This window comes from Falco punctatus (genome assembly GCF_963210335.1).
Source record: "Falco punctatus genome assembly, chromosome: 3".
NCBI classification, from domain to species: domain Eukaryota; kingdom Metazoa; phylum Chordata; class Aves; order Falconiformes; family Falconidae; genus Falco; species Falco punctatus.
The window spans coordinates 90292000-90319351 of NC_137582.1; the positions used below are offsets into that span (position 1 = coordinate 90292000).

General features: G+C 39.4%; 1 protein-coding gene across 4 annotated transcripts in view; it reads right to left on the reverse strand.

The window, feature by feature from the left end:
• The window catches only part of PIGN (phosphatidylinositol glycan anchor biosynthesis class N), a 107017-nt gene that overhangs the window by 79514 nt on the left and 151 nt on the right, over window positions 1–27352 (reverse strand). The window contains exons 1-5 of one of the 4 annotated variants that reach the window (XR_013926471.1): window positions 16976–27059; window positions 11481–11740; window positions 7422–7543; window positions 6172–6270; window positions 1361–1467 (exon numbers count right to left, since the gene is read on the reverse strand). Coding sequence is in view for 3 of the 4 variants with exons in the window: in XM_080377808.1 (XP_080233934.1) it covers window positions 1361–1467; window positions 6172–6270; window positions 7422–7543; window positions 11481–11740; window positions 16976–17083 (696 nt within the window). In the remaining variant the exon portion in view is untranslated. Of the gene's footprint in view, window positions 1–1360; window positions 1468–6171; window positions 6271–7421; window positions 7544–11480; window positions 11741–16975; window positions 27060–27352 lie in introns of those variants that run through there. The other 3 variants (XM_080377808.1, XM_080377809.1, XM_080377810.1) reach the window with 3 other exon arrangements.

Genomic DNA, 27352 nt, shown 5'->3' on the forward strand with positions numbered 1-27352 from the left:
ATGAAATTTAGACGGGCAAAATAAGCCTTTAAAATAATGGTGCCGGCTCCAAAGAAAAAAAAGTCATCAGTAATGACATATATATTAGATGTACCATTATAGTCTGAAAGAAGAAATGCCATTAGGTGTTTTGAAGTAAAAGAAATATAGTACCACCCTTATAAACCTGTGCAGCTCCAAATGACAGCAGGTCAACTTTAAGACAACAGCTACTTAAGTGCAATTGACAACCTAATTTGATTTGCATTATTCATGTACATTACAACACAGAACCTGGTAAACTCGCACATTCAGGGAAAGCATAGCAGTTAGTAAAGTACATCTTTTCACCCGCAAATCACTTCCTTAGAAAATTAGCAAACTAAAATGAACTTTTCCACCCTATGTCACTGTTTAAAGCAGATCCACGCCTGGCTTCCTAATATAGATACTGATTTTGTTTATTGATTTATTTGGCTTTATATTTGGTTTAATCTGATTTATGCTAATGTTAATGCATAGAGAGCAGAGATCTTGTGGAATAAGTTTTATTAAGTCCTAAACTCCATTAACATTGTTATGAGATCCAAAAAGCAGCTCACCGAATTGCTCCACTGATACAGATATTTATACACCAATACTCACTATCAGCACTTCTTAATCCAAGACAAGCGAGGTAGCATGGAATAATGTGAATAATCAGAAACTGTGTGCCTTGGACTATTAATACTCACAGTGACAGTGGCACAGAAAACAGCGGTCATGAGCCAGCACAGACCTGAGTCAGCTGAGCAGAGCACCACATGAACAAGTTACATCGCTTCAGGGCCTAAGCTGCCTCCTACCCCAAAACCAGCCATAATTCCTCCAGCCGTCACAGCATAGATAGCATGACCCACAGTAGATAATGAGCCATCAGCTACGTGCATCAGAACCTGCCACACTGTGTAATTATGGCGGGTACAAGCCTGACAAATTTTAAGTCATTAATATTGTCTATTTCTTCCTCATAATGAAGACTTACCATTTCTGCCACGCCATAATACTTGTTATAAAATCCTTAACTAATCATATTCAAGATTTTAAACGGTCTGTAGTACTCCTAGAGGGGTTTCAGATTATATGCAAATTTAAGATAAAGAAAAGCCAAGAATGTTTTCATGGGTACTTTATAAATGTTGGGGCTTTTATTAGCATTGAATGACAAATACTTCCTCTAAGCTTCCATTACACTAGTCATGGCAATTGATTCAAGCAATTTTTAATAATGACCCCAAGCAATGTGTCTTTCAAAAATTTCTTACTTTCTAGGTCTATGATAAAGTTAACATCCAGCTGTGCTTTTTTATACACAGGTAGCATACAGAGATTCTCTGCTCACCTTAACATGATCAAAAACCCACATGTCAAGCTTGGCTGCATCTTGCGCTCCGAAGTCTTCACTTTCCGCTGCATAACAAAATGTGTAAACATGATCCCCAGTAGCACCTGCAAAAAAAATACAGATGGAATAGGAAACAGAGGGAAGTTTTCTTGCCTTTCTCATAGTCAAAAACACAGTAATATTAATGCACAGGAGTAGTAGAATGGCCTATCAAGAATGACAATCCTGAGAGAAGTCAAAGTAGTTCTCTCCTTATTTTAAACTTCCCCATAATTTATGTTTTTCTGAAGCCTGGATACCATTTTAACACATTTAGCTTATCAGCACCCCAGATGAATGGGGAACAATGTTATTCAGTATGCCCAGGTGAAGAAATAAAGTATGGAAAAAGCAGACAGGAGTAGAACAAATCCCAGTGAAAGCAAATTAAATAGAATTTAGTTTTGAAACAAGGAATTTCACTGAGCAACTTGTAACAGAGGAAGCTACACATTAAGAGCCTTGTTTGAACACATGTTTTGGGGGGGGGGGGGGGGGGTGTCTTGTTTAAGAAAATGTACTTAGCTCTTGGTTGCGAAACTGAATCATACAACATAACGCCCTATCAATGAGGCCTTTTAAACAGGAAAATATCATATATGACACATAAGGAAGGCAACAGGAGGGATGTAACTTGGTTACTGTACATCAGTCCTAGGAGCACAGTATTGAAAGCCAAGCAGACAACTTCAGAAAGACAATATTCAAAGTCTGCATCTTTAAAACATGGATACAAAATATAAAAGGGAAAACTACTGGACTATGTTCAGGCATAAAGTACAACACAAGGGCCACTGACATGAAAACACAGCATCTGGACAAGGCAATTCCATTCTGCACGCGCGGTCAAGAGAGCAAAGCAGACAAGGGGGTGGGGCGGAGATGAAGACCCAGAAGAAAGTAAACTTCTGAAGTCCTGGAAAGATCTGAAGTTCAGCAGGGTTTAATGAAATAGTTTAGTCAATGACTGAGCTGTTACAGCTCAGGGATTCTACTGTGACTATGTAAACTCCCAGAGGAGAAAATGTTCTTCAATCAGTTGATGGCTAGGGAGACTATAACCAATTTGCTGGATGTCGCAATTATATAACACAGTTTTGTAAGCTTCCAGGCTTGTGAATGAACTAACACCCCAGTATAAGGGAGCTGTTTAACCATGATTATGTCCAAACCCACACAAGGAATGCAGGTATTTCAGGCCAGGAAGATGAAAGCTGGCACAGATTTTCTGGTGCAACTCCCCACTGTCCCCCAGGAGATGTTACTACTACTTATAACCCAGAATACTCACTGCACTTTCACAGTCTGAAGGAAAAGCAAATATTTCCAGGCATTAAGAAGTGAATTCAGGAGTTCCAACTGGTGGATATATGAGTTCAAAAGAAGAAATAAGCCCTGGCTATCACTGTCAGGATGACTGATGGTCTAAGAAAGTAGGCTGCTGTGCTGTTTTTCTGCAGTGTCACAGCAAACCCAAGAAGACCTGTCTTTGAGAGGTGCCACAGCAAAGAAGCCAAATGAAAGCATGCAGTTTGCAGACCAGGCAAAGGAACATACCTACTATTTACCCATTTCTAATTTCTACCAGAGCAAAAAGAAACCAACCCACCCAACCCTGCACTGCTATAAAAAGAAACAATGGCAAAATGAAGCCACACTATGAAAGTTTTAGAGTGCCTGCATAGCCTGTAATTTTTTTTTTTAATAAGAAACCCTACTTTGCAAACTGTTACAAAATATGATTTCTGTTGTTTGAGAGGTGGTAGACAACAGTATTCCCAATACTTTCTTTAAGTCTGTGAATGAGGAAGCAAAGATGGGACAGAGAAGTAGAAGGAACCCAGAGATGAAAACCTTCAGAAGTGAGCACAGAGCTCTACTGGGCTTAGTGCTGCCATTAGGCTAAGGAAAACAACTGGAGGTGCCAGAAACTCATACACCAGATACAACCTATTCCTACTGCATACTCGTCTGGCACATCATCCCACCCTCAGAATCATTATTTAAATATTAGGATCAGGGACCAAGTTATCACCCTCTTACAGTAAGATTTACATCCCGTGGAAAGTAAAGCTCTCACTCTGGTAGTGAGGCAGGTCCCGTCTGACAAGTCTTTCATGGATCAAAGCCAAGACCAGCTGGAGACCTTTGCTAGCAAATTTTGCAGGCAAAAAAGCCGGGGGGGAGAAAGAATGAAGGCCGAGAACAGTCAGACACCGAGCTGACAGAGTACGGGCATCAGAGAACTGTCATCAAACACAGCCAGCTGAGGAACGTGAGAAATTCTGCATTTTTCTTGGTGTGCTGTAGGAACAAGAGGAGACCAAGCCATCTGTCTGTCCAGAATAACCCTGGCAAAAGTTTGTCCTAGTTGTTCCCATGGTCTTGACAATACCCTTCTTCATACTCAAGCTAAACCCTAGCCTTGCTGCTAGTTACAAAGACAGAGAAAGGGAACCTGTGGAACAAATGGCAACCTGGGTGCAATGGACTAATATCTACCTCCGTTAACAGAAGCAACAGCCTCAGCTCCTTTCTCAGCATGGCATTCAACACTGGATTATACTCCAGCCTACACCCATGACAAATGTGAACTGGACTGCTCACATCAAATCTCAAATTCTGGCAAGCCTAGAAGCAAACCTCAAAATTTTAAGGAGCATTCTGGAAAGAAAAGAGGTGTTTTCAAAGTACATTATTTTCAGTTAATTTCAATGTCATAATCTAAAAATATCATAGAAAATAAGGTTAAAACTAGCACACTGAACTTGTGTAACTTAAGTAAGTTCAACTATTAGAAACTAACTCTTTTTAATCTTGCTTAAGACTTCAGTAAATTGCACACCAGTTCCAAAGGCACTTCAGACATTTTCTCAGACTAAAACACTAATCAGACAGTCACTGAGACACCTGATAAATTTAGATTTCATGCATACCTATTTTGATATTGAAAGAGAACTGTGAGCATTTTATTTACCCTCTCTATAGAATCCTCAAAGATTTCACTGAAATATTTCTTTTGTGACAAGAAAAAGACCTGAAGAACATAGACAATGACAGGATTTTTCTCTCCTTCCCAAAACCCAGCAAGTATTATATACTCTTTATGCATCATCTGATGGAAGCAGTGAAACAGTTAATACAACTCTGAACATTTTGGCATGATAAACTACAAACAAGAAGAGCCTGTGACCTCACTAATTTACAACATGGAAAGAGCAACAGAAATTAAGCTATGCTCCCCTATCTCCTTTTTGGCTTTTTTTGTAAAAGCAAAGAACACACACTTGATTCCATTCCCTTCTGTATTATAAAACTTCTCTTCTTTGGAAGAAGGGGGAACACCTTTTTCTACTGCAGGAAGTTAATCTACCTTTCCATCATGAGAAACTACGATTCATTTTCCCATACAGCATCTACTTCTTGGATACAGTGCTGCACCAAACCTTTCTCAGTTCTGGGGATTTCCCTCCCCCTGCAAAAGAAAGCTCCATTGTTGATGCTACTTAGAACAAACCATATCAAAACACACAACAAGAGTATGATGTTACCCTTGCACATCCCTCCAGATAACATCAAAGCTGATTCCAAGTCCTCTGCTTATCTTCTTACTCAAACAAAACTAGTAGGAGGACAGGGCTCTGGGAAATTCTTGAATTCCTCAAATATTTTCCCAAGAACATATCTCCAAAAATGTAAATAATCTGTGCAAGGGCAGTGTACTACCTTTCCCCTCTCCCCAGTCACCATTACAATATCCCCAAATACAAGCTGTAATCTGAGGTCATGGGAAATTATCAGGAGATATTTTTACATCTTACTACAAACTCACAAGGCTCAAGCAAAGAACAGAAAACAGGGGCACAGGGGAAAGACTATCAGGAGGAGGGGAGAAGTTCAGATTGGAGTTCAGAAAGAGTTCAAGAATCATCATGAGAAATACGATCTACGCTTTTCCTAAACCAGTATAGATTCTACTCCTACCCTATCACATTTCTCTGATTCACCAGTGCCAATACTTAGGACAGAACAGCAGCTTATGCCCCTAGCTTGTCACCTTTTCACTTCAGACTGTTTTATTCCAAGATTATGGGAAAGCGTGTATATGCCCTCATTCTTCCAAGAACAAAACAAAAAGAAACTTGGAGGCCCTTTAAATGTTTCAGGTGTTGCTCAGCAACCTCTGCATGCTCAAAGACCAATTGCACTGGGGTGACAAGACTAACGCACTGCACACCATAGGAAAAGACCTCATCTTCATGAATAGTACCAGGCAATCCCTACTTGCATACAGTTCTTGTTTTTACACAGCATTGTTCTGGAGTGGAAGCAGGATAACCCACCAAATCTACTTCTCCAGCTCAGACACTCAAAAAGCATGCCTGCAGTTCTATCACCCAACTCACTGGGAGTTGCATGTAGAGGAAGAAAAACCCCAGCTGCAGGCTTGCAAACAAGAGCTTTAATTTAAACTTCAGCTAAAGAAAAAATATTAGGTCCTTTTAACTAACAGCACGCATCCTTCAGCACGCTGATAGAATTAGGTAAGTCCTGTTTAAATGGATGAGTAACAGATAGGGATAACCTTTTTGAAAGCGTGCTTCTTTCCTTCCAGCCAGTCTTGAATTCACAAATTAGGAATCAGGTACACACAAACATACAACCTGGAAATACTTGAATCACCTTCTTCCTGAACTCAAAAATTTTAAGTGTCTTTATTTTACTACCTGATAACTATGTGTTACAAATTCACAAAATTTAAACCTTACCTTTTGCAAACATTGGCAAAATATCTGGGCTTCCCCAGCTCCAAGTATATTTACTTTCATTGAAGACAGAGTCAAATTCCACTGGATTCTCCTTCCATCCTGTTAAACAAACATACCTGGATTTAAATGAGGTTGCCAGAAGATCTCATTGACTGCTAAGTGTGATAGTCCATGCAAAATGGTTTGTTCAGAGTTTTTGTTTGTTTGTTTTTTGGGGTTCTTTTTGGTTTTAAGCTTTCCTTACATTATTTCACAATGAACACCACTTTGCAAGTCTTGGTTTTACCTCCATTTCAAGCTGTTCGCAATTAGTCCCTCATCCATTAAGAAGGGAGCTGAAAACTTAGGCCAAACTCATTATGCAGGGATTCAAACAGACAAAACACACAGCTGGTTTACCTTCTAAACAGCTAAAATTATCCTGAATTCTAAAACCCCTATTGTCTGAACTAAGCTTTTAGCATTTTAAGCAGTAAATTACACACTCATATATCCTATGTCCAGCAGTCATGTTCCACCTCATCACAATAAAACCTTCAAGATCTTCCATTTCCATGACAAGGCAGCTGACAGAAATATAGAGATGCTCTTAACAGCAATTCCTGCCAATGCTGCATTTGTAGCAGATGTTAGAAAGAAGAACCTTTTGATTAGGAACATGGATAAGACCAAGTAAATTCCTCTTACGCCCCCCCCCCCCCCAAATCAACACACAGCATCACAAGTCTTTGGGCCTGGAAGCCTGCCAGAGGAAGAGGACCACACAAAAGACCAAATCATTAAAACAAAGGCTCATTCCACATTATTAACCACCAAGCACACAGGACACAGTGAGCTCTGGACAAAGAGCATACTTGGGTTATTTTGCTTTATTTTGCTGCTGATTCTCCAACTTAATCTAGCAATGGTTCAGCTAAGACACTGCAGTTCACTTTGTTTGCAGCATCTCCCATTACATCCCAAATGATAGTTAAAAACTCTGTTGCATGAAGATGTCAATCCATAAAATACTTCCGCTTTTACACTCAGGGTGCTAAATTCTACCATGTTACAACATACTAATTTGCATAAGCTATTTTCACAGCTATCAATAATGGGTGGGAAATTCATCCTAATTTTTTTTTCCCCCCATATAATCTCGGTATACAAACCACTATGCAGATATCTATAAGGAATTGTCTAGAAACCCAGCACATCACTGGAACGCCTTACTGTGGACGACAGTGTTCAAAGCTTTAGGACCAGCATACCTTTAGCAACTGCACTGACATCTTCATAAAATCCAGCTATAAGCGCAACATGCCCTGGCCTGGATTCTGTTGGGACCCGGGTGTGAGAGATTCCCCAGCTGCCATTATTTTCTAGAATACCCCTGAAAACAGGATACAAGGCAGTTAATGCTTATGACTTCTTGAAAGTACAATGAATTGCAGATAAAAAGTGTGACAGGTAGATGTGAGGCAGGAAATGCAAAAAAAAAACAACCACAACAAAACAACAGACTAAACCAGATTTTCACTACCACCTGCTGTGCAGCAAAACAAGCTGAACATTAACCTGCAAGTAGTTCTATATTGTAATGCCCCACAGAGAACATTAGTACTGTGGCCCATCAGCACTACTAACAGATGAGTTTAGCTCGTGTTCTAATACACTTAAAATTAACATACCATTTTTTTCTGCTGCTTTCTGCTATAATTTTTTCTCTCCTAACAGATTGTTTCTGCACGGTGTTACTTTTCCTTCTTCTTTCTATTTAGCTTAAAAGTATCTAGTTCAATCTTCTTTACTCATTAAATATGCTCAATTATAATTAGTTCTTGTGAACATGTCTACCTTTATCCGTGCTGAATATTGGAAGCCAGCACCAAGAGAATTTAAAAACCACATAAATCTAAGGTGCAAATCATTTCAGCAACATGGAGAAAACTTAAGTAAACCTTGCATCTTTTGCAATCACACCAAAGTGAAGGAGAATGCCTTCTCACCACATACACAGAAATTGTCTAGGGATGATGCACATACAATAGTTATAGCAGATAAAAAGCAAAGAAAATAGAGGACAAAGCCCAAGGGTAAGAAACAGCCTCATAAACTACTCTCATCTGCTAAAGATATGAACAGCTGGAGCCTGTCGGAGAGCAAGTGGTGAGCATTACCATATGCTGTTTTCTTGTCTCCATCTTCTGAAATTCACTGCCCACTGCCAGAGCAAGGGGAGAAATAAAGAAAAAAAAACCCAAAACATGCCAGGACATACCTTATACTAATGTTTAGGAAAAAAGCAGCAGAATCTTCTGAACAAATTCAAAGTGTTTTTTAAGAGACAAATTACTGGGAAACTTTATTTTTGTTGTCCATTATATAAGCTACAAAATTTGCTGTATTTTTATCAGATGTGTTTTAGCCCAAGTTCATGCTTTGTAACTTTAACAGAGATTTTATACAGCTGTTAACTACAAGATCTGTACACTCAGCTCTAAATATATTTCTCACTAATGAAGTAAGAATCAAACCACAACCTAAAATGTCAGGCTCCACTCTAAGCTTGCCAGATTCAGTTTGCTACCTGTTTGGGGTTTTTTAACTCATCCTAGATCTCGCATTGTCAGGCCTACTTCAGAGCTCACAGGTCTATCTGGAATAGCCCAAATATTGCAGTAAAAAATATAAAAGGTGATATAACACTCTTACACGTTATTTCTAGCTCTCATCTCCATTAGGTTTTAAGACAAGTTGTACTTAAAAAAGCATTAATTTGAAAAGAGAATTTAAGTATTAAGATGATTTCTAATTTATTCTCAACAAAGACGCTGATCAAAATGTATTTCTCCACCAGCGTTAGTGGAGGATTTAAGACAAAACCAAAACACTTTTGGCCCTCACACTTAATTGTCAAAACAGGTAAGAAATTTTTTTAATTAGAGTTTGATTTCTATTGAGTTGGAAAGTAATCCTTTACCTTTTCTTTTGTGGGGCTATACTGCAGGATCTGAAGTCAGCAATAATACATACCAAGCAGAAAAAAATATAGCTAGATATTGTCATTTACCTGTTCAAAATTCACTTAGCTATTTTGCATTATTTCAAAGCCTTTTACTCAGAAGAACCGTTTAAAAAAACTAATTTCCTTGACAGTATAAACATTAGCTACCCATAATAACAATGATGAATATGAACACGATATAGTAATACAGCTGAAACATGACAGGCAATGAAGAAAACATCTTCCTCAAAATCAGCACCACCACCACAGCAATTCAGACCACCTACCATCCCTCACAACTATCACAACACTGCTGAAACAAATATTCTTGAAAAAAGTCTGTGTAAGAGAAGAGACTAGGTACTTAGCATACATCAGCCAGAAATCTGCTCTAAGCCTAATGGATATTTACTATTAATTTTACATACCTACTAAAATTTTGCCTTATTTATAGCACATTGCTACAAGAATGGTTCTTGCTTATTTAACGATAATCTTTCCTTGTTAACACCACAGTAGTTCCCAAAGTGCTCCACCTGGATGAGACAAACTATAAAACAGTTAAGTGCCAACTGTTCAGTCCCTTAGGAATGAATGTGCAAAAAAATGAACTTTACATTAAACTGCATATACTTTGCGTTAATATTATTGAAAAAGGAAACCTCAAAAAATAACTTTGTGGAATAAAAAGTTTCCAGCAACCAACATCTCATCTTGTTGACCTGCTTATAAGTTTAACTTGCAGAAGTTGTGTAGCTCAAAGAGTTAATGACAAAGCACTAAGTCTTTTCCTTCGAAATTGCAGCAGTACATGTAATAGACCTGCAGACAGGCCCTGGGCTGCCTGACACTCCCACCTTTCAGAGGGTATGACATGCCACGTTTTTTCTCTTCATCATCTCTCACTTACACATGTTCACACACTTATGTATTTATATGCGGAATGAAAGACAATGACAGAAATACAGATGGCACTTCAAACCTCTACTGGCATTGTATTTCACTGGGTGACCTACAAGCACCTTTGCTTGTTACATGAGAGTTCCCCTCCATTCACCCAGGTCCTTTCAGTGCAGGTGACCATGTTTTACTTCTACAGATTTTGAAATATGAAGTTTGTAATTCCAAAAACAAGGTAAAACAGAGACAGCAAAAGTGTAAACTTCCCAACACTGGCCAAGCTAACACATGGTTTAACTTTTTATTTCTAGATAGGTGTGATAATGCTGAATGGCTGAAACTGAAAACCTCGTATCACTTAATGGCAAAAATATCCATTAGTAGCTTCCTGGCCACTACCCACCACTGCTCCTAGTGATGGGGCCATTACAGCATTCACACTTTGTTCATGGTGCAAGAGACCAACAGTTTTACTGCTAGAAGAATCTGCTCTGGAGGAAGTGTGAAGTCCACTGCTAAAAGACAACATGCAAAACTCACATTGATGTGGCAGACATCTGCCAGTGGCAGACAGCACCTTACAAAAACACTAACAACAGGGGAAGCGGGTACAAATAATCACATATAAACTGCCAAGTGCTGTAGCAAGGACTCCTCAGATTTCTGTAGCAGACTGCAAACACCCTAATGGCTTCAGATGATTGATTATTTGGGTTTGCTCTGACATTCAAGCCAGACCAGAGCTATTATACTTAAGTACTCTTATTTAATACTGTCCACTTTTTTTAGTCTAAGAAATTATTTGTCTTATGATGAAATAATTATCTTGATATAAGGAAACAGGGAAGGTTGGTGAAAATTAGTTTTAAGCACTTAAGGATAAGACTTTTAACATTCTTTTTTGACAGGATTAGTTTTTCACAATCTTACACCAAATCATTCCATTAAGCAATCAGACACACAATAGAGAGCACAACGAGGCAGCAGGGTCACGCGTGCAGGAAGGGTGGAACAAATACAAAGTGGCAGCCTGCTGTTAAATCCATTCAGGCCATCTTCTTTAATCACTCCTTAGAAGGCTTCATCAGTAGCTTAGAATTATAAAACATGCACATTAATGAACTACTACTCCAAATCTGAACATCCAGGAAGCAGTTTAAATTAACGACTCTGTTAGGCTTCAGAATTGATACCATGCTGACGTGAATGGAGGAAGTTCACACTCCTCTCAATAACTGGCTAGCTGTAGTTTTCAGAGGACAACATTGATTGAATTTACTCTGTTCATGGTTGACCACCAACTCAAATTCAGGCATTTCTACAGCTGCTGTTGTTCCTCTTGTTCTCTTTCCAACATTACGTCTATAGAGCTGCCTCCAGAAGCAAAAACTTCTGGATCAGTAGTGTTTTCAGATGGACTTACCGCAGGTAAGGTGCTTGTGGTGTACCGTTGCTGTTTAATTCATACAATGAATCTGCCCGCAGACCATCAGCAACAAAGAGTACAAGACGTTTTGCCGGAGGTGGCAGTGGAGTCCGCTGAGGAGTCATACCATGAACCAGGGGAGAGCTGAAGTAGATGTCAAAAATGGAGACCAAGAACACACAATGCACAAGGAGACCAGCAAGTATGAAGACTGGTATAGCCATGGTAACACCAGGGTGGCAAGGCAAAGTCCAACACTGAGAAGGAATGAGAAAAATAAAGTTAGGCAGATGAGATTTGCCAGAAACGGTATTTATTTCATTTGTAATAGAATGGGAGTACTGCAGTCACAGTCATTACCCAGGATCCATACCCAATCTCTGCTTTCAACAAGCTTTTTCCCAGCAGTTTTTGTAAAAAAAAGTCACTGCATGGCTAATTCAGACTTTCAGATAGTCATTATGTCTCCGCAACTCATCTCTAATATTTAGTGGGGTATCAGATGGCTTCAAAAGACCTTTGAATCAAGCCAGTTTGTCTGATATTCAGCAGGTTTTTGTTACCTACATCAGTGACAAAAGACTCTGACAATGTAACGTCTCTATGAACATACTACCCTCTACCGGCTGATTGCCTGACAGTGCTGAGGTCTGTTCCAGCAAACGCAAGCCAAACACAGCTAGGGAAAGCCATCCTATAGCAGACATCCAACCCAAGTTGCTTTTCCTAAATTTACTATCAAGTCTGGGCTCATCGTATTCTGCCTAGAAACAGAAAATTTCTTTTAAAGGAATAAAGATGCTCTGCTGAGTGCAAAATACTATTCCTCTGTGACAAAACAAGTGACAAAAGCACAACAGCTGAAGAACTATGTTTCATGAACAATGATACTCCCTTTCCGAATGTTTTTTTTACCCTGTCATCCTCTGAAGTCAGGTTAGATAAAAAAACATGCTTAATAACAGGTACACTGGAAATTTATGTGTCTGCCGTGTGTGCTGAGGGCCTGGTATGATGTCTGCTGAAGGCAACACAAACACGTATAGTAGGTAAGTGTGGGATGTGAGACTGAGAGAGGCTCAGTTCTGACAAAGTACTTAGTGCTGTCCAGGCTGCTGGATTAGTTATTTTAATATTAGCTAATTACCAACCTTAACAAAACACCTCCACTCACCAATTTAGCAACAGATGTTCCTAACAGACTGGAAGGCTCAGATACTCAATTACCTATGTAAACACACACTCTTTAGTTTCAGAACCTAGATAGCGCTTCTAAATGACAATATATAAGTATATCCTGTTCCTTTGAGAATTCCAGTAGCTGGACAAAGACAGCCACCATGCAGGAAGACTATTATTCATATCAAATAAAGAAAGAAGGTTTCACTACAACATAACCTTAACTTTGATCAAAACTCTGAAAGATATTTTTTAAAATAAAAAATTTAAAGGGCCAGGAAAATCAAAGAACCCCCACACACACCCCTTACTAACCCAAATAAAAGTTAGATCTGTATGCAACTTAACCATAACTTCCAATTCCACCCATTTTCCCTACAGATGCAACAACTCCAATCCTAATCAGAAACATGAATATAGTAATTGCTCATTTTATAGATTTGGAGAGAAAAATCACATAACAAGATAGAGATAACTAAATACAACATTTCAAAGAGACACATAGTAGTCATACTTAAGTGATCAAAGAAAAACTTTTCATTAATAAGGAATTTACAAGCTTCTATGTCTACAAGTGAGATTCTAACACTTGCAGTATTTGTAAACATCAGTTTTTTTATTTTTAAGCACCCGGGGTTCCTGCATGAATTTAAATACATGAAAACAGTCACAGAAATACCATTAAGTTCGATGCCAGACCTCATTTTATCTAATCAGTTTTATTTTCCATAGGGCTTTTTCTTTTGATGTTGTTGTGTTTGATGAGAGAATCCAAACTATTCATGCCTTGAACTGATGAGGCTAAACAACCTACTAAACAAAGTAGTTACTTCGATCAGATACTTGCTGTTGTATACTCCCAGTGCTACAATTTATAGCTTAACATATTCTAAATTCTAATTAAAGTAGTAGTAACCTAATCTTTTTTCAGTACTAGCTATTTCTCTTTGCTTTAACTCTCCCCAGGCCTGAGCTCTTTCTTGCAGCAGAGTGCAATCAACACAATTCAAATTTAATGCCATCTTAGACCATAGTGATCTACAGAATGAATTTTTTTAATCACACTTCCTTTTGCAACCACAGTTTGACTACACTACTCTAGACTATTCATCTGGGCACAACATATTCAACTGTCCATCACCATCAGATGATTTCAAGACAGGCAGCTCCCAGAGCACCTGCTTCTGCCACATCCCTCATAGCCCCTCCTATTGCCCCTAGCTTAGCTTACATTGCTCCTTTAACGCATGACTTTGTGCATCATCACTGTGACATAGAATTGTGAAGATTATCCTATCCTCAGGCTTACAAATACTTTCCCACAGGTATAAGTGCATCTCAGCTGAATGCCAGAATGGCACCTGGTACCCTTTCTGAACAGCAGTCTTGCTTTCAAACTACTAAACTATTGAGTAAGGTGTTGCAAACAGGCACTCGTCTGTGGTTAGAGAAGGCTCCAACTCAAAGAACAAAGTTTAAATACAGTCAACAGCAACTCCAGAGAGGTACCAGTGACCTTGTACACATCTTCATCTTGATCAAGTTACAACTAAACTTGGTCTTTGTCAGCCCAAAGTGCCTGAAGTTCACTTAAGACAGCTGATTTGTGAAATACATCCTCTTCAAAAATCCGAAGTATCATCAAAGAACAAAGCATTTTGAGTAACTGATTTTCATTGGGAAAGGAAATTCTTTATCACTGTCTGTGTTTCTCTGGGACTTCCAATCCAAAGCACCCATTCTAGCCCTCCAAGACCAGGCTTTTTTGGACCCAACTTTCCACAGGCCCATCTATTCCCATCTCAGTGTTACTTTCTCTCAGCATATGCTATGCCACCTGGAGCACACCCCCATTTCTTCTTCTCAGCCTGCAATACTGATACATATTTGACCATTGAGAAAGGCAAAAGAAAAGCAAGCTGGCACATGGATGACATTTTTTGCAGAGATCCCCCTTAACAGATGAACAAGGCAAGCGGGAGAGATCTGACAAAGCAGAGCAATGAGACTGTATCAGAAAAGAACGACTGTGCACTTAGTCCTATCAAACAGAGATGGTGCTCAGAGGAAGAGCAAGGCTTGGGTCCTCAAGTGCAGCATTAAGTTTCTGTTTTCACCCATGATGTGGAAACATTTGTTTGCTTAAAAGTTATGGCAACATGAATCAAAATGGGCAAGTTAATTTTCCAGAAAGTTCTTCCTAGGGATGAAGACAGCCAGAGGGATCCCCTAGGCATGCTGCTTGTGACAGACACTGCAACCGCCGTATGTATGGACCAGGTTCCGAGGCACCCTACTGCAGACAGAACTGTAACAAATATAATACATTCAGTTGTTCATATTAACTGAATTACAAAATTACTTATCAGAAGCCTGACAAATACTAACATCTGGAAACAGACAGACACAGATATTAATGAAGTATTCCCTTTCTAAAAAAGGCCTTCACTAGACCCCTCGGAATTTACAAGTACCCTGGTCTACGATACAGGTGGAAGACAGTTGAATGACAGGCTGAAATGGCCCCATTCCCATATAAAAAACAGTTTGCATTTTGAGAAAGAGCTTGTCTAAATGATCCATCACTGTGAAGAACCAGGTCTCAGCTGATATTGTTTTTTTTACCTGAATTGCTACCAACTGGTACCTCACACAGTTCTTTTAATGAAAAAAAGCCAGCAAGACAGGAAGTCAAAGAAAGCAAAATCAGCTGGTTTATTCAGAAGTCTTTATCAGTTTGCACCTACGCAGGCAAGAAAAATGAGGGTGCAAAATAGGTTAAGGCTGACAGCACTAACAAAGCCAGATCACCAGCATTTTGCTATCAACATTTGATTGTAAACTTCTGGATTTCAAGTCTTAGAACGTATGTCCTGCAAATCAGAGGACAACCCTCTTCCCTAATTTGGAATGCCAAAGTCACTTGAATTCACATTTGCAGGTATGCGAGCTTCTTAAACCTAGGAACCTTTCTTTTTACTGTGGAACAAGATAAGTTGTCCATGCATTTCTAGCTACTTGATATGAAGTCTTTAGTTCAATTATGTTGTTAAGGCATGCTGTTAAGGCATTATGTTACGATGTTAAGGCAACAAGGAAAAAGACATGTCTTCTTGGACCACCCACCCACCCCTCGGAACCCTACTATTGAAAGTTGATTTACCGTGGATCACTGAGCCATGAAAGGTAATTACCATGAATCACTGAGCCATGAAAGGTAAACCATCAAGGAAGACAGTGAAGGTAAAAGATGGACCTCTGGGATTTGTGAATAGGCCTCTGTAGGAAAGGAGGATCCATGCTAAATAGCATTTATGCTGTGTAATTGCAGCTACAAACATTTGTGGCATGAACAGAAAAAGAAGATGGATCTCACTTCAGGTATAAATTGGAGAGTTGTGGTCATCTCTCCTCTATTGCACTCTTGCATGAGGGGCCATTGACATGGAGAGGGAAAGCTAAATATTTATCTTGAAAATACCCTTTTCCTTACAAGATCTGGACATGATCTTTATAAGTCAGAAAAAGGAGATCTAGGAAAAACAAGAGATGTGGAAAAACTTCAGAGTAGATCTCCTGGGACACCTGGGTTTTTTCTCCCTATGGTATGCTCTAGCATTACACCCTTTTTTCCCCCCACCCGTTTCCAAGAAGAGTGGAATAATCAGTTGATCTGTGTTCTCAAAGATGCAATGTAAGGTCTCAGACTCCAAGTCCAAGGAGAGAACATCACTTAGCAGTCAATAGAGCTCCCACACAACCGGCACAAGAACAGCTGGAACTAGCTGACAGCACCTCTAAATTTGACAATGCACAGATCTTCACCCATCCAAGTCCTCTGCCATCCAGAGATCTCTTCCACTCCTCTTTTCTTCCCCTTTTGTGCTTTTGCATCACCGTTTGACAAGAGGGTTCAAAAGCCATTATGAATCTGCAGGTCCAATGGGGGAACCAGAGGCTGAACAGGGTCTCATAGATGTTCTGACAGGCCTATCAGCATCAGGAGGAACTGCAAATGGAAGCATCAGTAGCAAACTCCTGGTGCCCAGAAGCCTTCTGACATGCTTTTCTGGCTGGGAAGAGGAGAAAGTAGATAACCCAGTAAAATTTGAGCGCTCAGACATGCCTCAAACCTATAGTGTCTACTCTCATGCCTTTTAGGCACAGAGCTAGCACTGTGTATGCACCTGCCCTAGTAGGAAATATCCTTATCTACACAGTATTTCTCTGTATCGCACATGAGATACACAAATGAAATCCAGCTTCTATGGGATACCACACAAAGGAGAAGAGAGAAAAAAACAACCACCAACCCTGCCAAGTCCTTTAGTTTTCTCCCCTCCATTACAGAGGTCACCATAAGCAACTTTCTCTGTAGAGCCTGGTGCTTGACAGTTCAAGGCAGAAACCTCACAAGGCATGCTAAAAGGAAGAAATAACAAGGATAAAAGGAGAAATGTGGATTAAGCACTAGCTTATAAGAAAAAGCAAAAGCCACAGCCTGTCAACAGAAGAAAAACAGAAGTATATTAAACACATACACTTTGGAGGACAAGGCGCCAGATCTAAGTATTTATTACTAGTGCAAAAACATCTCTGCCCTCGGGTGCCTGGCCATCCAAAAAGTGGATAAACAGACTGTCACTTGAAAATATATCTTACATCTTTCTGTCAAGAAAACTTAAGCCAAGGATATCACAGCATTTTTTGTGTCCTCTGATACTTTCCCAGGCAATCCCTTAACAAGTGACTTAGCGTGCTACCTTCTACAGTCCTTTTTTTCACAAAGCAAAATGTGAGCTTTGCCTAAATCCTGACTACATTATTCTACTATACTGTTAAGTCATTGCCTATCACACAAACAGGAGAGACAGAAGTTTCTAGTCTTGTATACAGAGGAGCATGTTGCAACCTATTTACCACATGCCATTTCTTTACTGTCCATCCAAACATATCACTTGTTAAAATACAGTTCAGACAGCCAATTCACCTCCTCTACAGACTCAGTCCAATGAGTAAACCATGTATCAGATCCAGATCTATTCTTTCTATATTTTTTCTCTTTCTGTCACCACCTCCTAGACAAAATACAGAGCTAATAATGACACTGTCCAACCTCCAGCATGTCAGAATTTAAACTACCCCAATAAGGTATTTTTGGTTCAAACAGTTTGGAGTCAACAATACAAAGCTGGTATGGATTCTTAAATAAAGACCCTTTTTTGATCCTTAGCAGAAAAGTATTTAAGATCCACCAAGCTACTCGCTGCTTGTTAAATACAAGTTGTCCACGTGAACAGAGCAAATAGAAAATTAGCACTGCCCTGGCTGTGCCAGGGACTTCAGCAGACTTCACAGCTTCTCACTTTATTGGATGTTGTACACAAGCAGAGAAGAGAGCAAGCAGATGCAGGAGAGCAATTGTTCTGAGACAATGAGGCAGAACCCACGGACCTTTCTTGAAAGTCTAGGAGATTAAAGAAAGGAAAGCAGCAAGGGACCTCCTGATTGCAATTAATTATTTTTCCAGAATAAAGTGATTCACACAGATTAGAGAAGGGGTTTTTGGTTGGAGTTTGTTGGGGGTTTTTTTGTGGTTTTGGTTTTTTTTTTTTAGAATCCTCAGAGAGAAAGTTCAGCTCCCGGCTGGTCACAGATGGGATGAAGAGACCCTTCTCTTTCTTTGTATTTTTTTTTGTACTTGCACCTATCAAAACAATACAAAAAAATCTTGCTATTAGCTGCAAGTTCCTTACCAAGAGTCACGTCAGTCCGAGGACTAGAATACCCACGCTGTGATGGTGGCAGTGGAGCAAGCCAGATGTTAACAAACCAACCATCAGAGACAAGAGGCAGACAGTCTATTTCACATGAACTTTTCCTTTTTTTCAAGTTTATCCATAACTTGCTGACAAGACTTTTTTTCTTTACTTTTTTTGACTCATGCCACAGAAGCTACATCCATAGCCTCAAGCTGGATCAGGTCCCTGAGTGCTTAACAGGAAAGCTGACATAATTAAATGCAGTCCTCATTTTCCCAAAGTAATCTACATTTAAGCTGCATTCCCCCTGAAGTTATAATCTCTCAGCATTATTTATAAGGTAAAGAAAACTGTAATTGTACCGCAACACAATATAGTTCTTTGTGAAAAATGTAACATTTCCCTTTTATATTTTTCTCTCTTCACATATGCAATAAAACAAACACAAAATACTACATGCAATATGCCCCATTGACAGAAGTATTTTTTTTTTAAGGATAACAGTGTCAAGACAGGGAGCTCAAAATACATTAGTAAGTTATTTTAGAGGGGCCATGCTTCACTAATACCATCAAGCCTGTTGGTTAAGATGAAGAAAATCCATTGAAAATGCATTTTCAAAAAGCATCAATGGCCTTGGTAAGTATATTTTACAGAAAAAAAAAAAGAAATAAGACAGGAACATCTGCTCTATGTTTCTGGCTGACTAATAAGTTTTTAAACTAAACAGTGTTGTGTATTTTGTAATTTAAACTGTCAAAGTGGTGACTGTACATTTGTTCGTACATAAAAAATGATCCTTTTGCTTAGAGCAGGCGAGCAAAGTGGAAGCTGTGTGGTCTAACTGACTGTATTTCACATAGTATGGCAGTTATACATCATCTAAGATGGTACTAGCAGTCCCTGCCCTGTTCTTTTATTAATTTAGATTTTTAAAGAGTTACACTAGTCAAGAAATGCAATCAAGTAATTCCTGCCCATACTATTAGCCGCACAAATTTATACAAGAGACTTATCAGCCAGTCTCAGAGTAACTTTCTCTCGTATCTTTATACAATACTTAAACATAGGAAACACAAACCCATCATCCTGACTTCATCATATAATCATAATATGAACAGAAGTGGCATAATAATGAAGTCCCTTTTCCTCTTTTCCAAAATTTAATTTTCTTTCTCTGTTGAGGCATACATGCTCTGCCAAACGATGAAACTGCAACTACAGTGTTTCCACTTGCTCTTGTACTGAAGAAGCTTTTGTAATTCAAACCATCTGTTTAAAATTATTTTCTGTTCTACATCTTCACTGAGCATCTTAGGGTTTATAATAACAAATGACATCTGTTTTAAATTTTAAATGTGGTTCAGTAAGGCACATCTAAACCTGAGGCAAAGAGTTCAAAGAATATTTAATTTTCTTTTTAACATCACTTGATAATAAAAATTACCCTGCCTGCCTGGAAAAGCCTCTTTTGCCAAAACTTTTCAAGGAGAAATTTGACTATGGCCTGCAAGGTGCCAATAAAACATCATGTCCTAATATATGAATGTACTGCAAATCAGTTATCCCAATGTCAGCCTATGCAATTTCCTCTGAAATATCCTGTAAACATGGGAAATTGTATCCACAAGTTTCCCATGCATAAAAACATACTTGAGAACTGACCAACAGGACAACATTGGCAAAGAGAACAAGGATATTCTTGAAGAAACGATGACTGCTTTGAGGCATGAAAGAGAAAACAAGCATCACCCTTTGGTAACACTTGTTAGCTAAGCGGAAAAAACCCAAGAGTAGAAAATCAGCTCTATATCTGCTCAGTATGCAGGCAGGTAGAAATTCAGAACATGGAAAAAGCAAAATCCAATAACAATAAAACATGAGTGGCTTTGCTGCGAATCAGCTGTTTCACTGGGCCACAGCATTTGGGGGGCCTGCACCTGTTTTCAGGAGGTATCTGCAAATCCTCTTGGGTATTTCTTGACTTCTTGACTTCTGAGCAATTACCCTATCAGCAAGTCTTCTTCAAGTACCACTGTTCTACAGCTTAACATTGTGTTTTCATCTCAATACAGACTTTTTAATTTTTTTGTGCTGCCAAGAGTGTTTTGCATTACTCAGATTTCTCTATTCTTGCAAAAAATAATTTTTCCACCCCCCGTCATGGTTTTCCCTTGCTCGGTTTGGAGATCTTGTAGACAGATTTTTCATTTTGCAAGTTTTATGGGATAGTTTTGGAGAAAGAATGTCAGTCTGACAGTGTCTAACAGAACCCAGCCCACTGACATCCATGGTTGCTAGGGCCAAGGGACAAATGGCACTTAAGCAAATGCACGTGCCTGGAAGACAGCTTGCCACAGCAGTCTTCTTGTCTCATTGGAGCCCTCCATAGCAATCCAAGGCTGAAGGCCCCCTGAGATATTTTTAAAGAGATGTGCAATAAGATTATGCAATAAAGCACATGCACCAGTACAAGCAGCACAGTTCTTCCCTTTAGCAATAAAAGGGACAAGGATCAAACTCTTTTAAAGTCATACAGGAAATATTAACATAGCGCACACAGGGAAAAGGAGGGAAAGAACAACTTTCAGCTGCAACAAGCTTTGCAAAACCAGCTTGCACATGTATTCTGTATGCACGCAGAGAAGAAAGCACCCTGACAAAAAAACCCCAAAACACTAAACAGTCCTTAAAGTATGTTCCAGAGAAGCTGGTATGACTAAGGAAGGCTTAATAAAACGTAACTTCTGTCAGCTTTTAAGTCACATTTTCTTACCAATATCAACCACTACAAATAAAGAAGAATGATGTCAAATAGTAACAAGCCACATCTGTGGGATCTTGCACATAAGCCTCTGAAAGCCAGTTTTCCAATAGCTTCAGACTGAAGGAAAAAAAGGGACTGCAAGACAACCTTCTAAGCATAAAGTAACACTTTAAATAAAAGGAATACAGAAGTCAAATGATCGATTCGTAGGTTCCCACCCTTTCCAAAGTTGGGGGGGTTTATTTGTTTTTGTTTTTTTGTTTTGTTTTTTTTTTTTTAAAAGGACTTTGGAGCTTTTGAGTTCAAAAGTACTACATAATTATGCTAGCCAGTTGAATATAATGTATAACTGAATACTATTTCACCGGCTAGCATAATCAATATTTTATATACATTTACCTACCAAACTTCAGCCCACAGCCAACAGTTCCACCTCGACACAGAGGCAAGTCACGTTTCCCACTGAGAAAAAAACCTCCTTTAAAGCCCGAGGCGAGCATACATAAGGAAAGCAACCCAAACCGGAGAGGCGTTACAGGACACAAGGCAGCGGCGAGCACCGCAGCCCTGCCCGGCGGGGGGCGGCGGCCCCGGTCCCCCCCCCGGCGGAGGTCGGGCGCTCTCCAGGGTCCTGCAGCGCTCCCGGCCCCGCCCGTCGCGCCCCGGGAAACCCCACCCTGACCGTGCTGCTCCACCACGCACACCCCCAACTCCTTCAATCACCAAATAAAACGAAGGATTTAACTAAGAATTGCAACAGCCAAGCTGTAAAGCGCAGCAAAACGCTAAAAGGATGGATTGTATCACTTTCAAGACAGCACTCAAGGTCTCAAGTAGTAAGCATATACAATATCTGTCCCAAGGCTACTCTGAGGAGTAATAATCAATCTTTACACAAAGGAGTCACCTCCTCTTTAACTCCTCCACTAGCAACCATAGTTGCAAGTTGTTCACATCGAAAGGCACTTTCCTAAACGTGCATAAGACATCAAACCCACTCAAATTATCAGTTTCTGCAGCCTGCAATACTTACACTCGCCTTAGAATACTTCTTTTTGCTCCTAGAGCAATCTCTAGTCACAAAAGAATTAACACTCATTATCATCTTGATATATCAACTTGTAAATGCCCCCTATTGAAACGCTGTAAGCTTACATTTGTTTTTAAGGCAAAACCAAGCGACTTTTCATTTTCTATAAGCCACCTTTATTTGTCAGTTGCTGACTGGCTCTAATAATAAATAGAGACAATAAATGGCTTCTGGAAACAACTTGTATTCTGCCTCTTTGCAATATGGGGCACTACTGATTTAAAATGAAAGCTCCTCATCACCCAAACTTTTTTGCCAAAAAAACCAGTAGTAGCTTCATTATAGAAAAAAACAAAAACAACAACCCAAAGAACAAGATAAAAACTGTTGGACAGAGACCCAGAGGACACAGATGGGCAACATCTCCCCACTTCTCAAATTACATCATCTTCCCAAACTGGAGAATCATTTGTAGTGTCCTGATCTCTCTTGCTGGCAAGAAGGGAGCAATAAAACACTGGTAGGTAGAAGATTCCAAAGATATTATGATTACTGTTATGAGACAGACACCAAATACAGTTTCATGTCAAGCGCACAAAGGCAAAGCTTACCTATGTTAGTACCTGCTAGTTTTGAGATGACAGAAAAAAGTCTGTTATGCACTTCTGTGTAGCAGTTATTCACTTGTACCCTACCATCTGTAGACACCTGCTTGTAATTAAAAGTATGTTATCTGAAATATTTCAGACCAGACAGACAAATATATTTTATCAGGTATTTTATAAAAAAATGGCTCCTGAGGTAGTAGCAGTTCAAAGAATACAAGGTCTTCACAGTCACAAATACTGCAAGGAAAACACAGCCAGTAACAGCTCCAGAGGGCTGTTCTGCCCTCCTCTGCTCCTGCTGCTTACCCTCTTGCCAAACTTATTCCTTGGGCTGGCACAGCCACCTGTACAACTGCATAGTCAAGCAGACTGGAAAATGAATGCAAATGAAAGTAAACTCAAGCGAAAAAAAAAAAAAAAAAAAAAAAAAAGGAAGGAAGAGTAAAGATAACTTTGCTGTAGTTTAGTTCCCCAATCTAATTCCCAAAACAAACCTCTGTGTTGGCACCAGGACAGGACTGCATCTCTTCCTGACAACAGTGTTAACTCAGCGTGTTCAAAGCAAGCCCTCAGACTCCTACTTTGTTCTCAGAAGCCTGCATGTCACACTAGCTGTATTCCTTTTAACACCATAGTTTACCGCATGACCTCCTCCACAGGCAGTCTTAAGTCTCTCTTATCATATTTCCCTCTTATATTTGAACATGAAAAGCAGCAGGCTTTATATGGAAAATATAAGGGTGGGTTTGTTATTTTTTTTTTTTTTAAAAACTGCAAATTCTAAACTGGAAGAGGAATAAGGTGAAGCAGGCAACCCTCAAAAACACAGGGCAGCAGCATGAAGTCTGCACAGCAATATCTCTGCAAGTTGGCCCATGCTTCTGCAGTGGCAGGAATAACTAAGACCTTTTCAATATCAAGCCTTAATCATCTTGACCTCCACAAAGCTTCAATAAAAGACACCTTAAATTCAGGCAAAACAGCTTTTTGTTTGAATTTAGTCCTTCAGACCTCAGAATTCAAGAATGACTTGAAAATTATCATTTTCATACTTCAGTGCACTGTTTCCCTTCCCCATCTACACTGTACTTCACCCTGGTGAGGCATGGTAAAGCACACCATAGAGTGACAGCTTTCTGTGTAGCCTACACTTTCCAGGCAATGCACTCTATCTTCTAGACCAGGGTGAAGAAAGCCCAAGCAATTCAGTACTCTAGTGTTTCTAGAGCCATAAAAGGTCGTATCTTTTATTCTCAAATTATGTCTCCTCACTCAACTGTTAACAGTATTTTCTCCTATCTATTCATTCTCACAAAACCATAATACACACATCATGAAGCTTGAACAAGTTTTCTAAACTACTCCTTGGGCTCTGAGTGTGTTTGCTCGCTGTATTTTTGATGGCAGGCTTTCAAATACTCACTGTTCACAGTAATGCCTCAAAACATTTTTAGAGGTAGAAAAACACAGCCAAACTTCAATTCAAAGCAATTTTGGGGGGTTGTTTTGTTTAATTCAGGTCCTCATCTGACTTCATAGGACATTATCACATTTTTGGTGAGGCTGAAAATATTTTCAAGAACCCCTTCACACTGCTGCACTACATTTACTTCTAATCCCAATTTAACAAACACTTCCCAAAATCGGTTTCTCCAGGTAAAGCTAGCCTATACTTAACAGACAAATAACTACTGATACAAGCTATTCTCATTTAGAAACTATGCCCTTAAAACTGCAAGGGACAGATAGAGTTTCAGAGAAATGGCAGAGATCTTTAAGCACAAACTACCAATATTATAAGTCTCAACATCTGCATTATTCAGCTCCTGCAGAATATAAAAGCATTTTTGAGGTTACAGTGTTTACAAAATATTGAAATTATTTTTTTGTAAGGTCTGAAAATAAACTTAACAATCGTAACTTCTGTAAAGTTTCTTTTGAAAGGGGCTAAAAGTTAGTCTTAAACATACATAGACAAAGATTCTTTCAGGCAGCTCAATTTTAGAAGACTACTTCAGCAAGAGTTGGCAGAACTCACATATCTGCATTATTTTAAAGTAGAGATCAGTTTTGTTTCAGATTTTCCATTATTTTGTTCCCTTTGCCTTGATTGGGACTCCAATCAGATAAAAAAAACTACTCTGCTTCACTGCAGGACTCACTAGAACACAATAATACATTTCAAGTATTCAGCACAGAAAAACCTGATATGGGCCTAATAAGATTATTGTTTAAAAACAAAATTAACCTCATCTGTAGAAGCTGAAACACAAAAACCCTTATAGTGTGACTTAAATAAAGCATTCACTCAGTGTGAGAGCAATTGACACCACACCAGAGTAGCACAGAAAGAAAAAATAATTTACACTCACACGACCCCACCAAACAGCAGAGAGAGAACCTGAAACTGGTCATATGTTTGAGTTCATTAAACTCTGAAGCACTAGGTCAAGATTTAACACTCCTACCAAAATCAACACAGTAAAAGCAATGACTGAATTTTTGCTACTTATTTTCCATCTCCAGAAGTGAAAGTTTAAAAGTTGATGAAAAAACATGCATAGACTGAAAAAATTATTTATATACCTCCAGCTCAAAAAAAATCTGAAGATCTTTTTTCTACAAGCCACTTCTATTTTGGGTACTAAGCTTGACAGACCTGTTTTTAGCAATCAAGCCTTCCAAGATGTATTTAGGCATACTGTTCTTCAGTGCTTTAAAAGTTAGAAGAAACACTAACTCCAGTAAGAGATAAAGCAGCTTGAACAACTTGCCTCTCAGAATGACTACTGAATAATTTAAGAAAAAAATTAGCTTGTAGCTGTCAGCCTTAACTAGGCCTATATATTGCTTTATTTCTAGAACTCATGCATCTTTTTCTGCCTTGCACATCCTCCAAGATACTATACTTTTATCAGGTTTTCTTCTCAGGTGCCTCAAAATAACATCCCTTCGGTATACCATAAGAAACTAGTTTTAAGCATATTTTTTAAAGCACATTTTTCTCCAGCTCTGGAGAATTTTTTAATTTTAAATTTTAAAATTTTAGTTTAATTTAAATTTAAATTTTAAATTTTAAAAGCACATTTTTCAGCTCTGGAACACACATTTTAGCCGTGTTAACTTTATCCCAGCCATCCATAAATTATTTTGAGTGACAGCTGTAAATATTTCAGTTAGTTTCATAAACCCCAATAAACCTCTTTTGAAATACCAAAACAGAGAAAAACATTTACATTATTTCAGGCGAAGAACACTGAAAAAAATAGTCCTTCCTGTAACAGCACACAGAAGTCGGCAGAAATGAGTCTCTCAAAATTAAGAAAGGCAGAATCTAGGGTTTGAACGACCTTTAAACTTTAAGCCACATGTAACCGCTACCGATCGCCACTAGGGGCCGCTACAGGACACCCGTAAGCATTTCCCTCCATTTTAAGGGAAGAGGCAGAACACCAGCCCATCAACTTTTAACAAGTTCATGCTAAACATGCTTTAACTCCCCAGAAATGAAAGTGCACAAGATTTCTTTAAGGGTTCCGAATCCCACCGGAGCAGCAACAGTAAGATTTTTTTACTCGCATTTTTATTGGGGTCCGAGTCAAATTTTAAAGCTTTTTCAATATAATGCCATTTTACCTTATGCTACAACCAGTTCACACTCCACTAGTTACTCTATTTTTGTGTATCAGTAACATAAACCAGTACGTTAACAAAAGAATTCAAATTTTATTGTAGGACAGAATGCAAAATTGAATACACTATTTACAAATTTACACAAATTAACAACAGACGGAAAGCCAGTCTTTTATAGCATTCTATCATGATATGAACAGAATAGTTTGCCGTCACAGTACTGAATATTGCTTCTAGACTTCTGTATTACCGCAACATGTTGCCACTATTTTATTGCCAGGATTTCAGCACTGATTCTGCTCTCAGTAAAGCAAATAACTCCTAGTGTATCAACTTGATGCAAACAGTGCTCCTATTAATAGGAACGGGGCACGATTTACATATATATATAAAAAAACAGAACAGAAACCAATGCTGATCTTGTTCTTCATCATGTCTAGGAAGCTGAACTTCCTTGGTTAGCTAACAGTGCCTATTGCTACACTCAAGATTCAATTTGAGTTTCTTGCCAGGTAACACACAAGGTTAACAGCTTCACATCGTCTTTTTAGCAGCAATAACTCATGACCACCCGTGCCCCCACACTTCCCAGTTTCAGGCCTACCAGGCACACTTCCTGCTGGACTATGGCTCACCCCCGCCGGGGGCACGGAGCCCAGGCCGCCCAAGCACCGGCCCGGCCCGGGACACCCCGCTCAGCGCTGCCCTCTCCAGGCAACCCCACACCGGCCCAACCAACCCAGGGTGACGGGGGGCTGGGCCCTACCCGGGCGCTACAGCCGAGCCCCACACCCCACCACCGCCCTTACGCCACCGGGCGGACCACCGCTGCCAGGCCACTAGCCCAGCCAAAGCTCTCTGGAGGCCAGAGGGGCAGGCCTGCGCCTGCA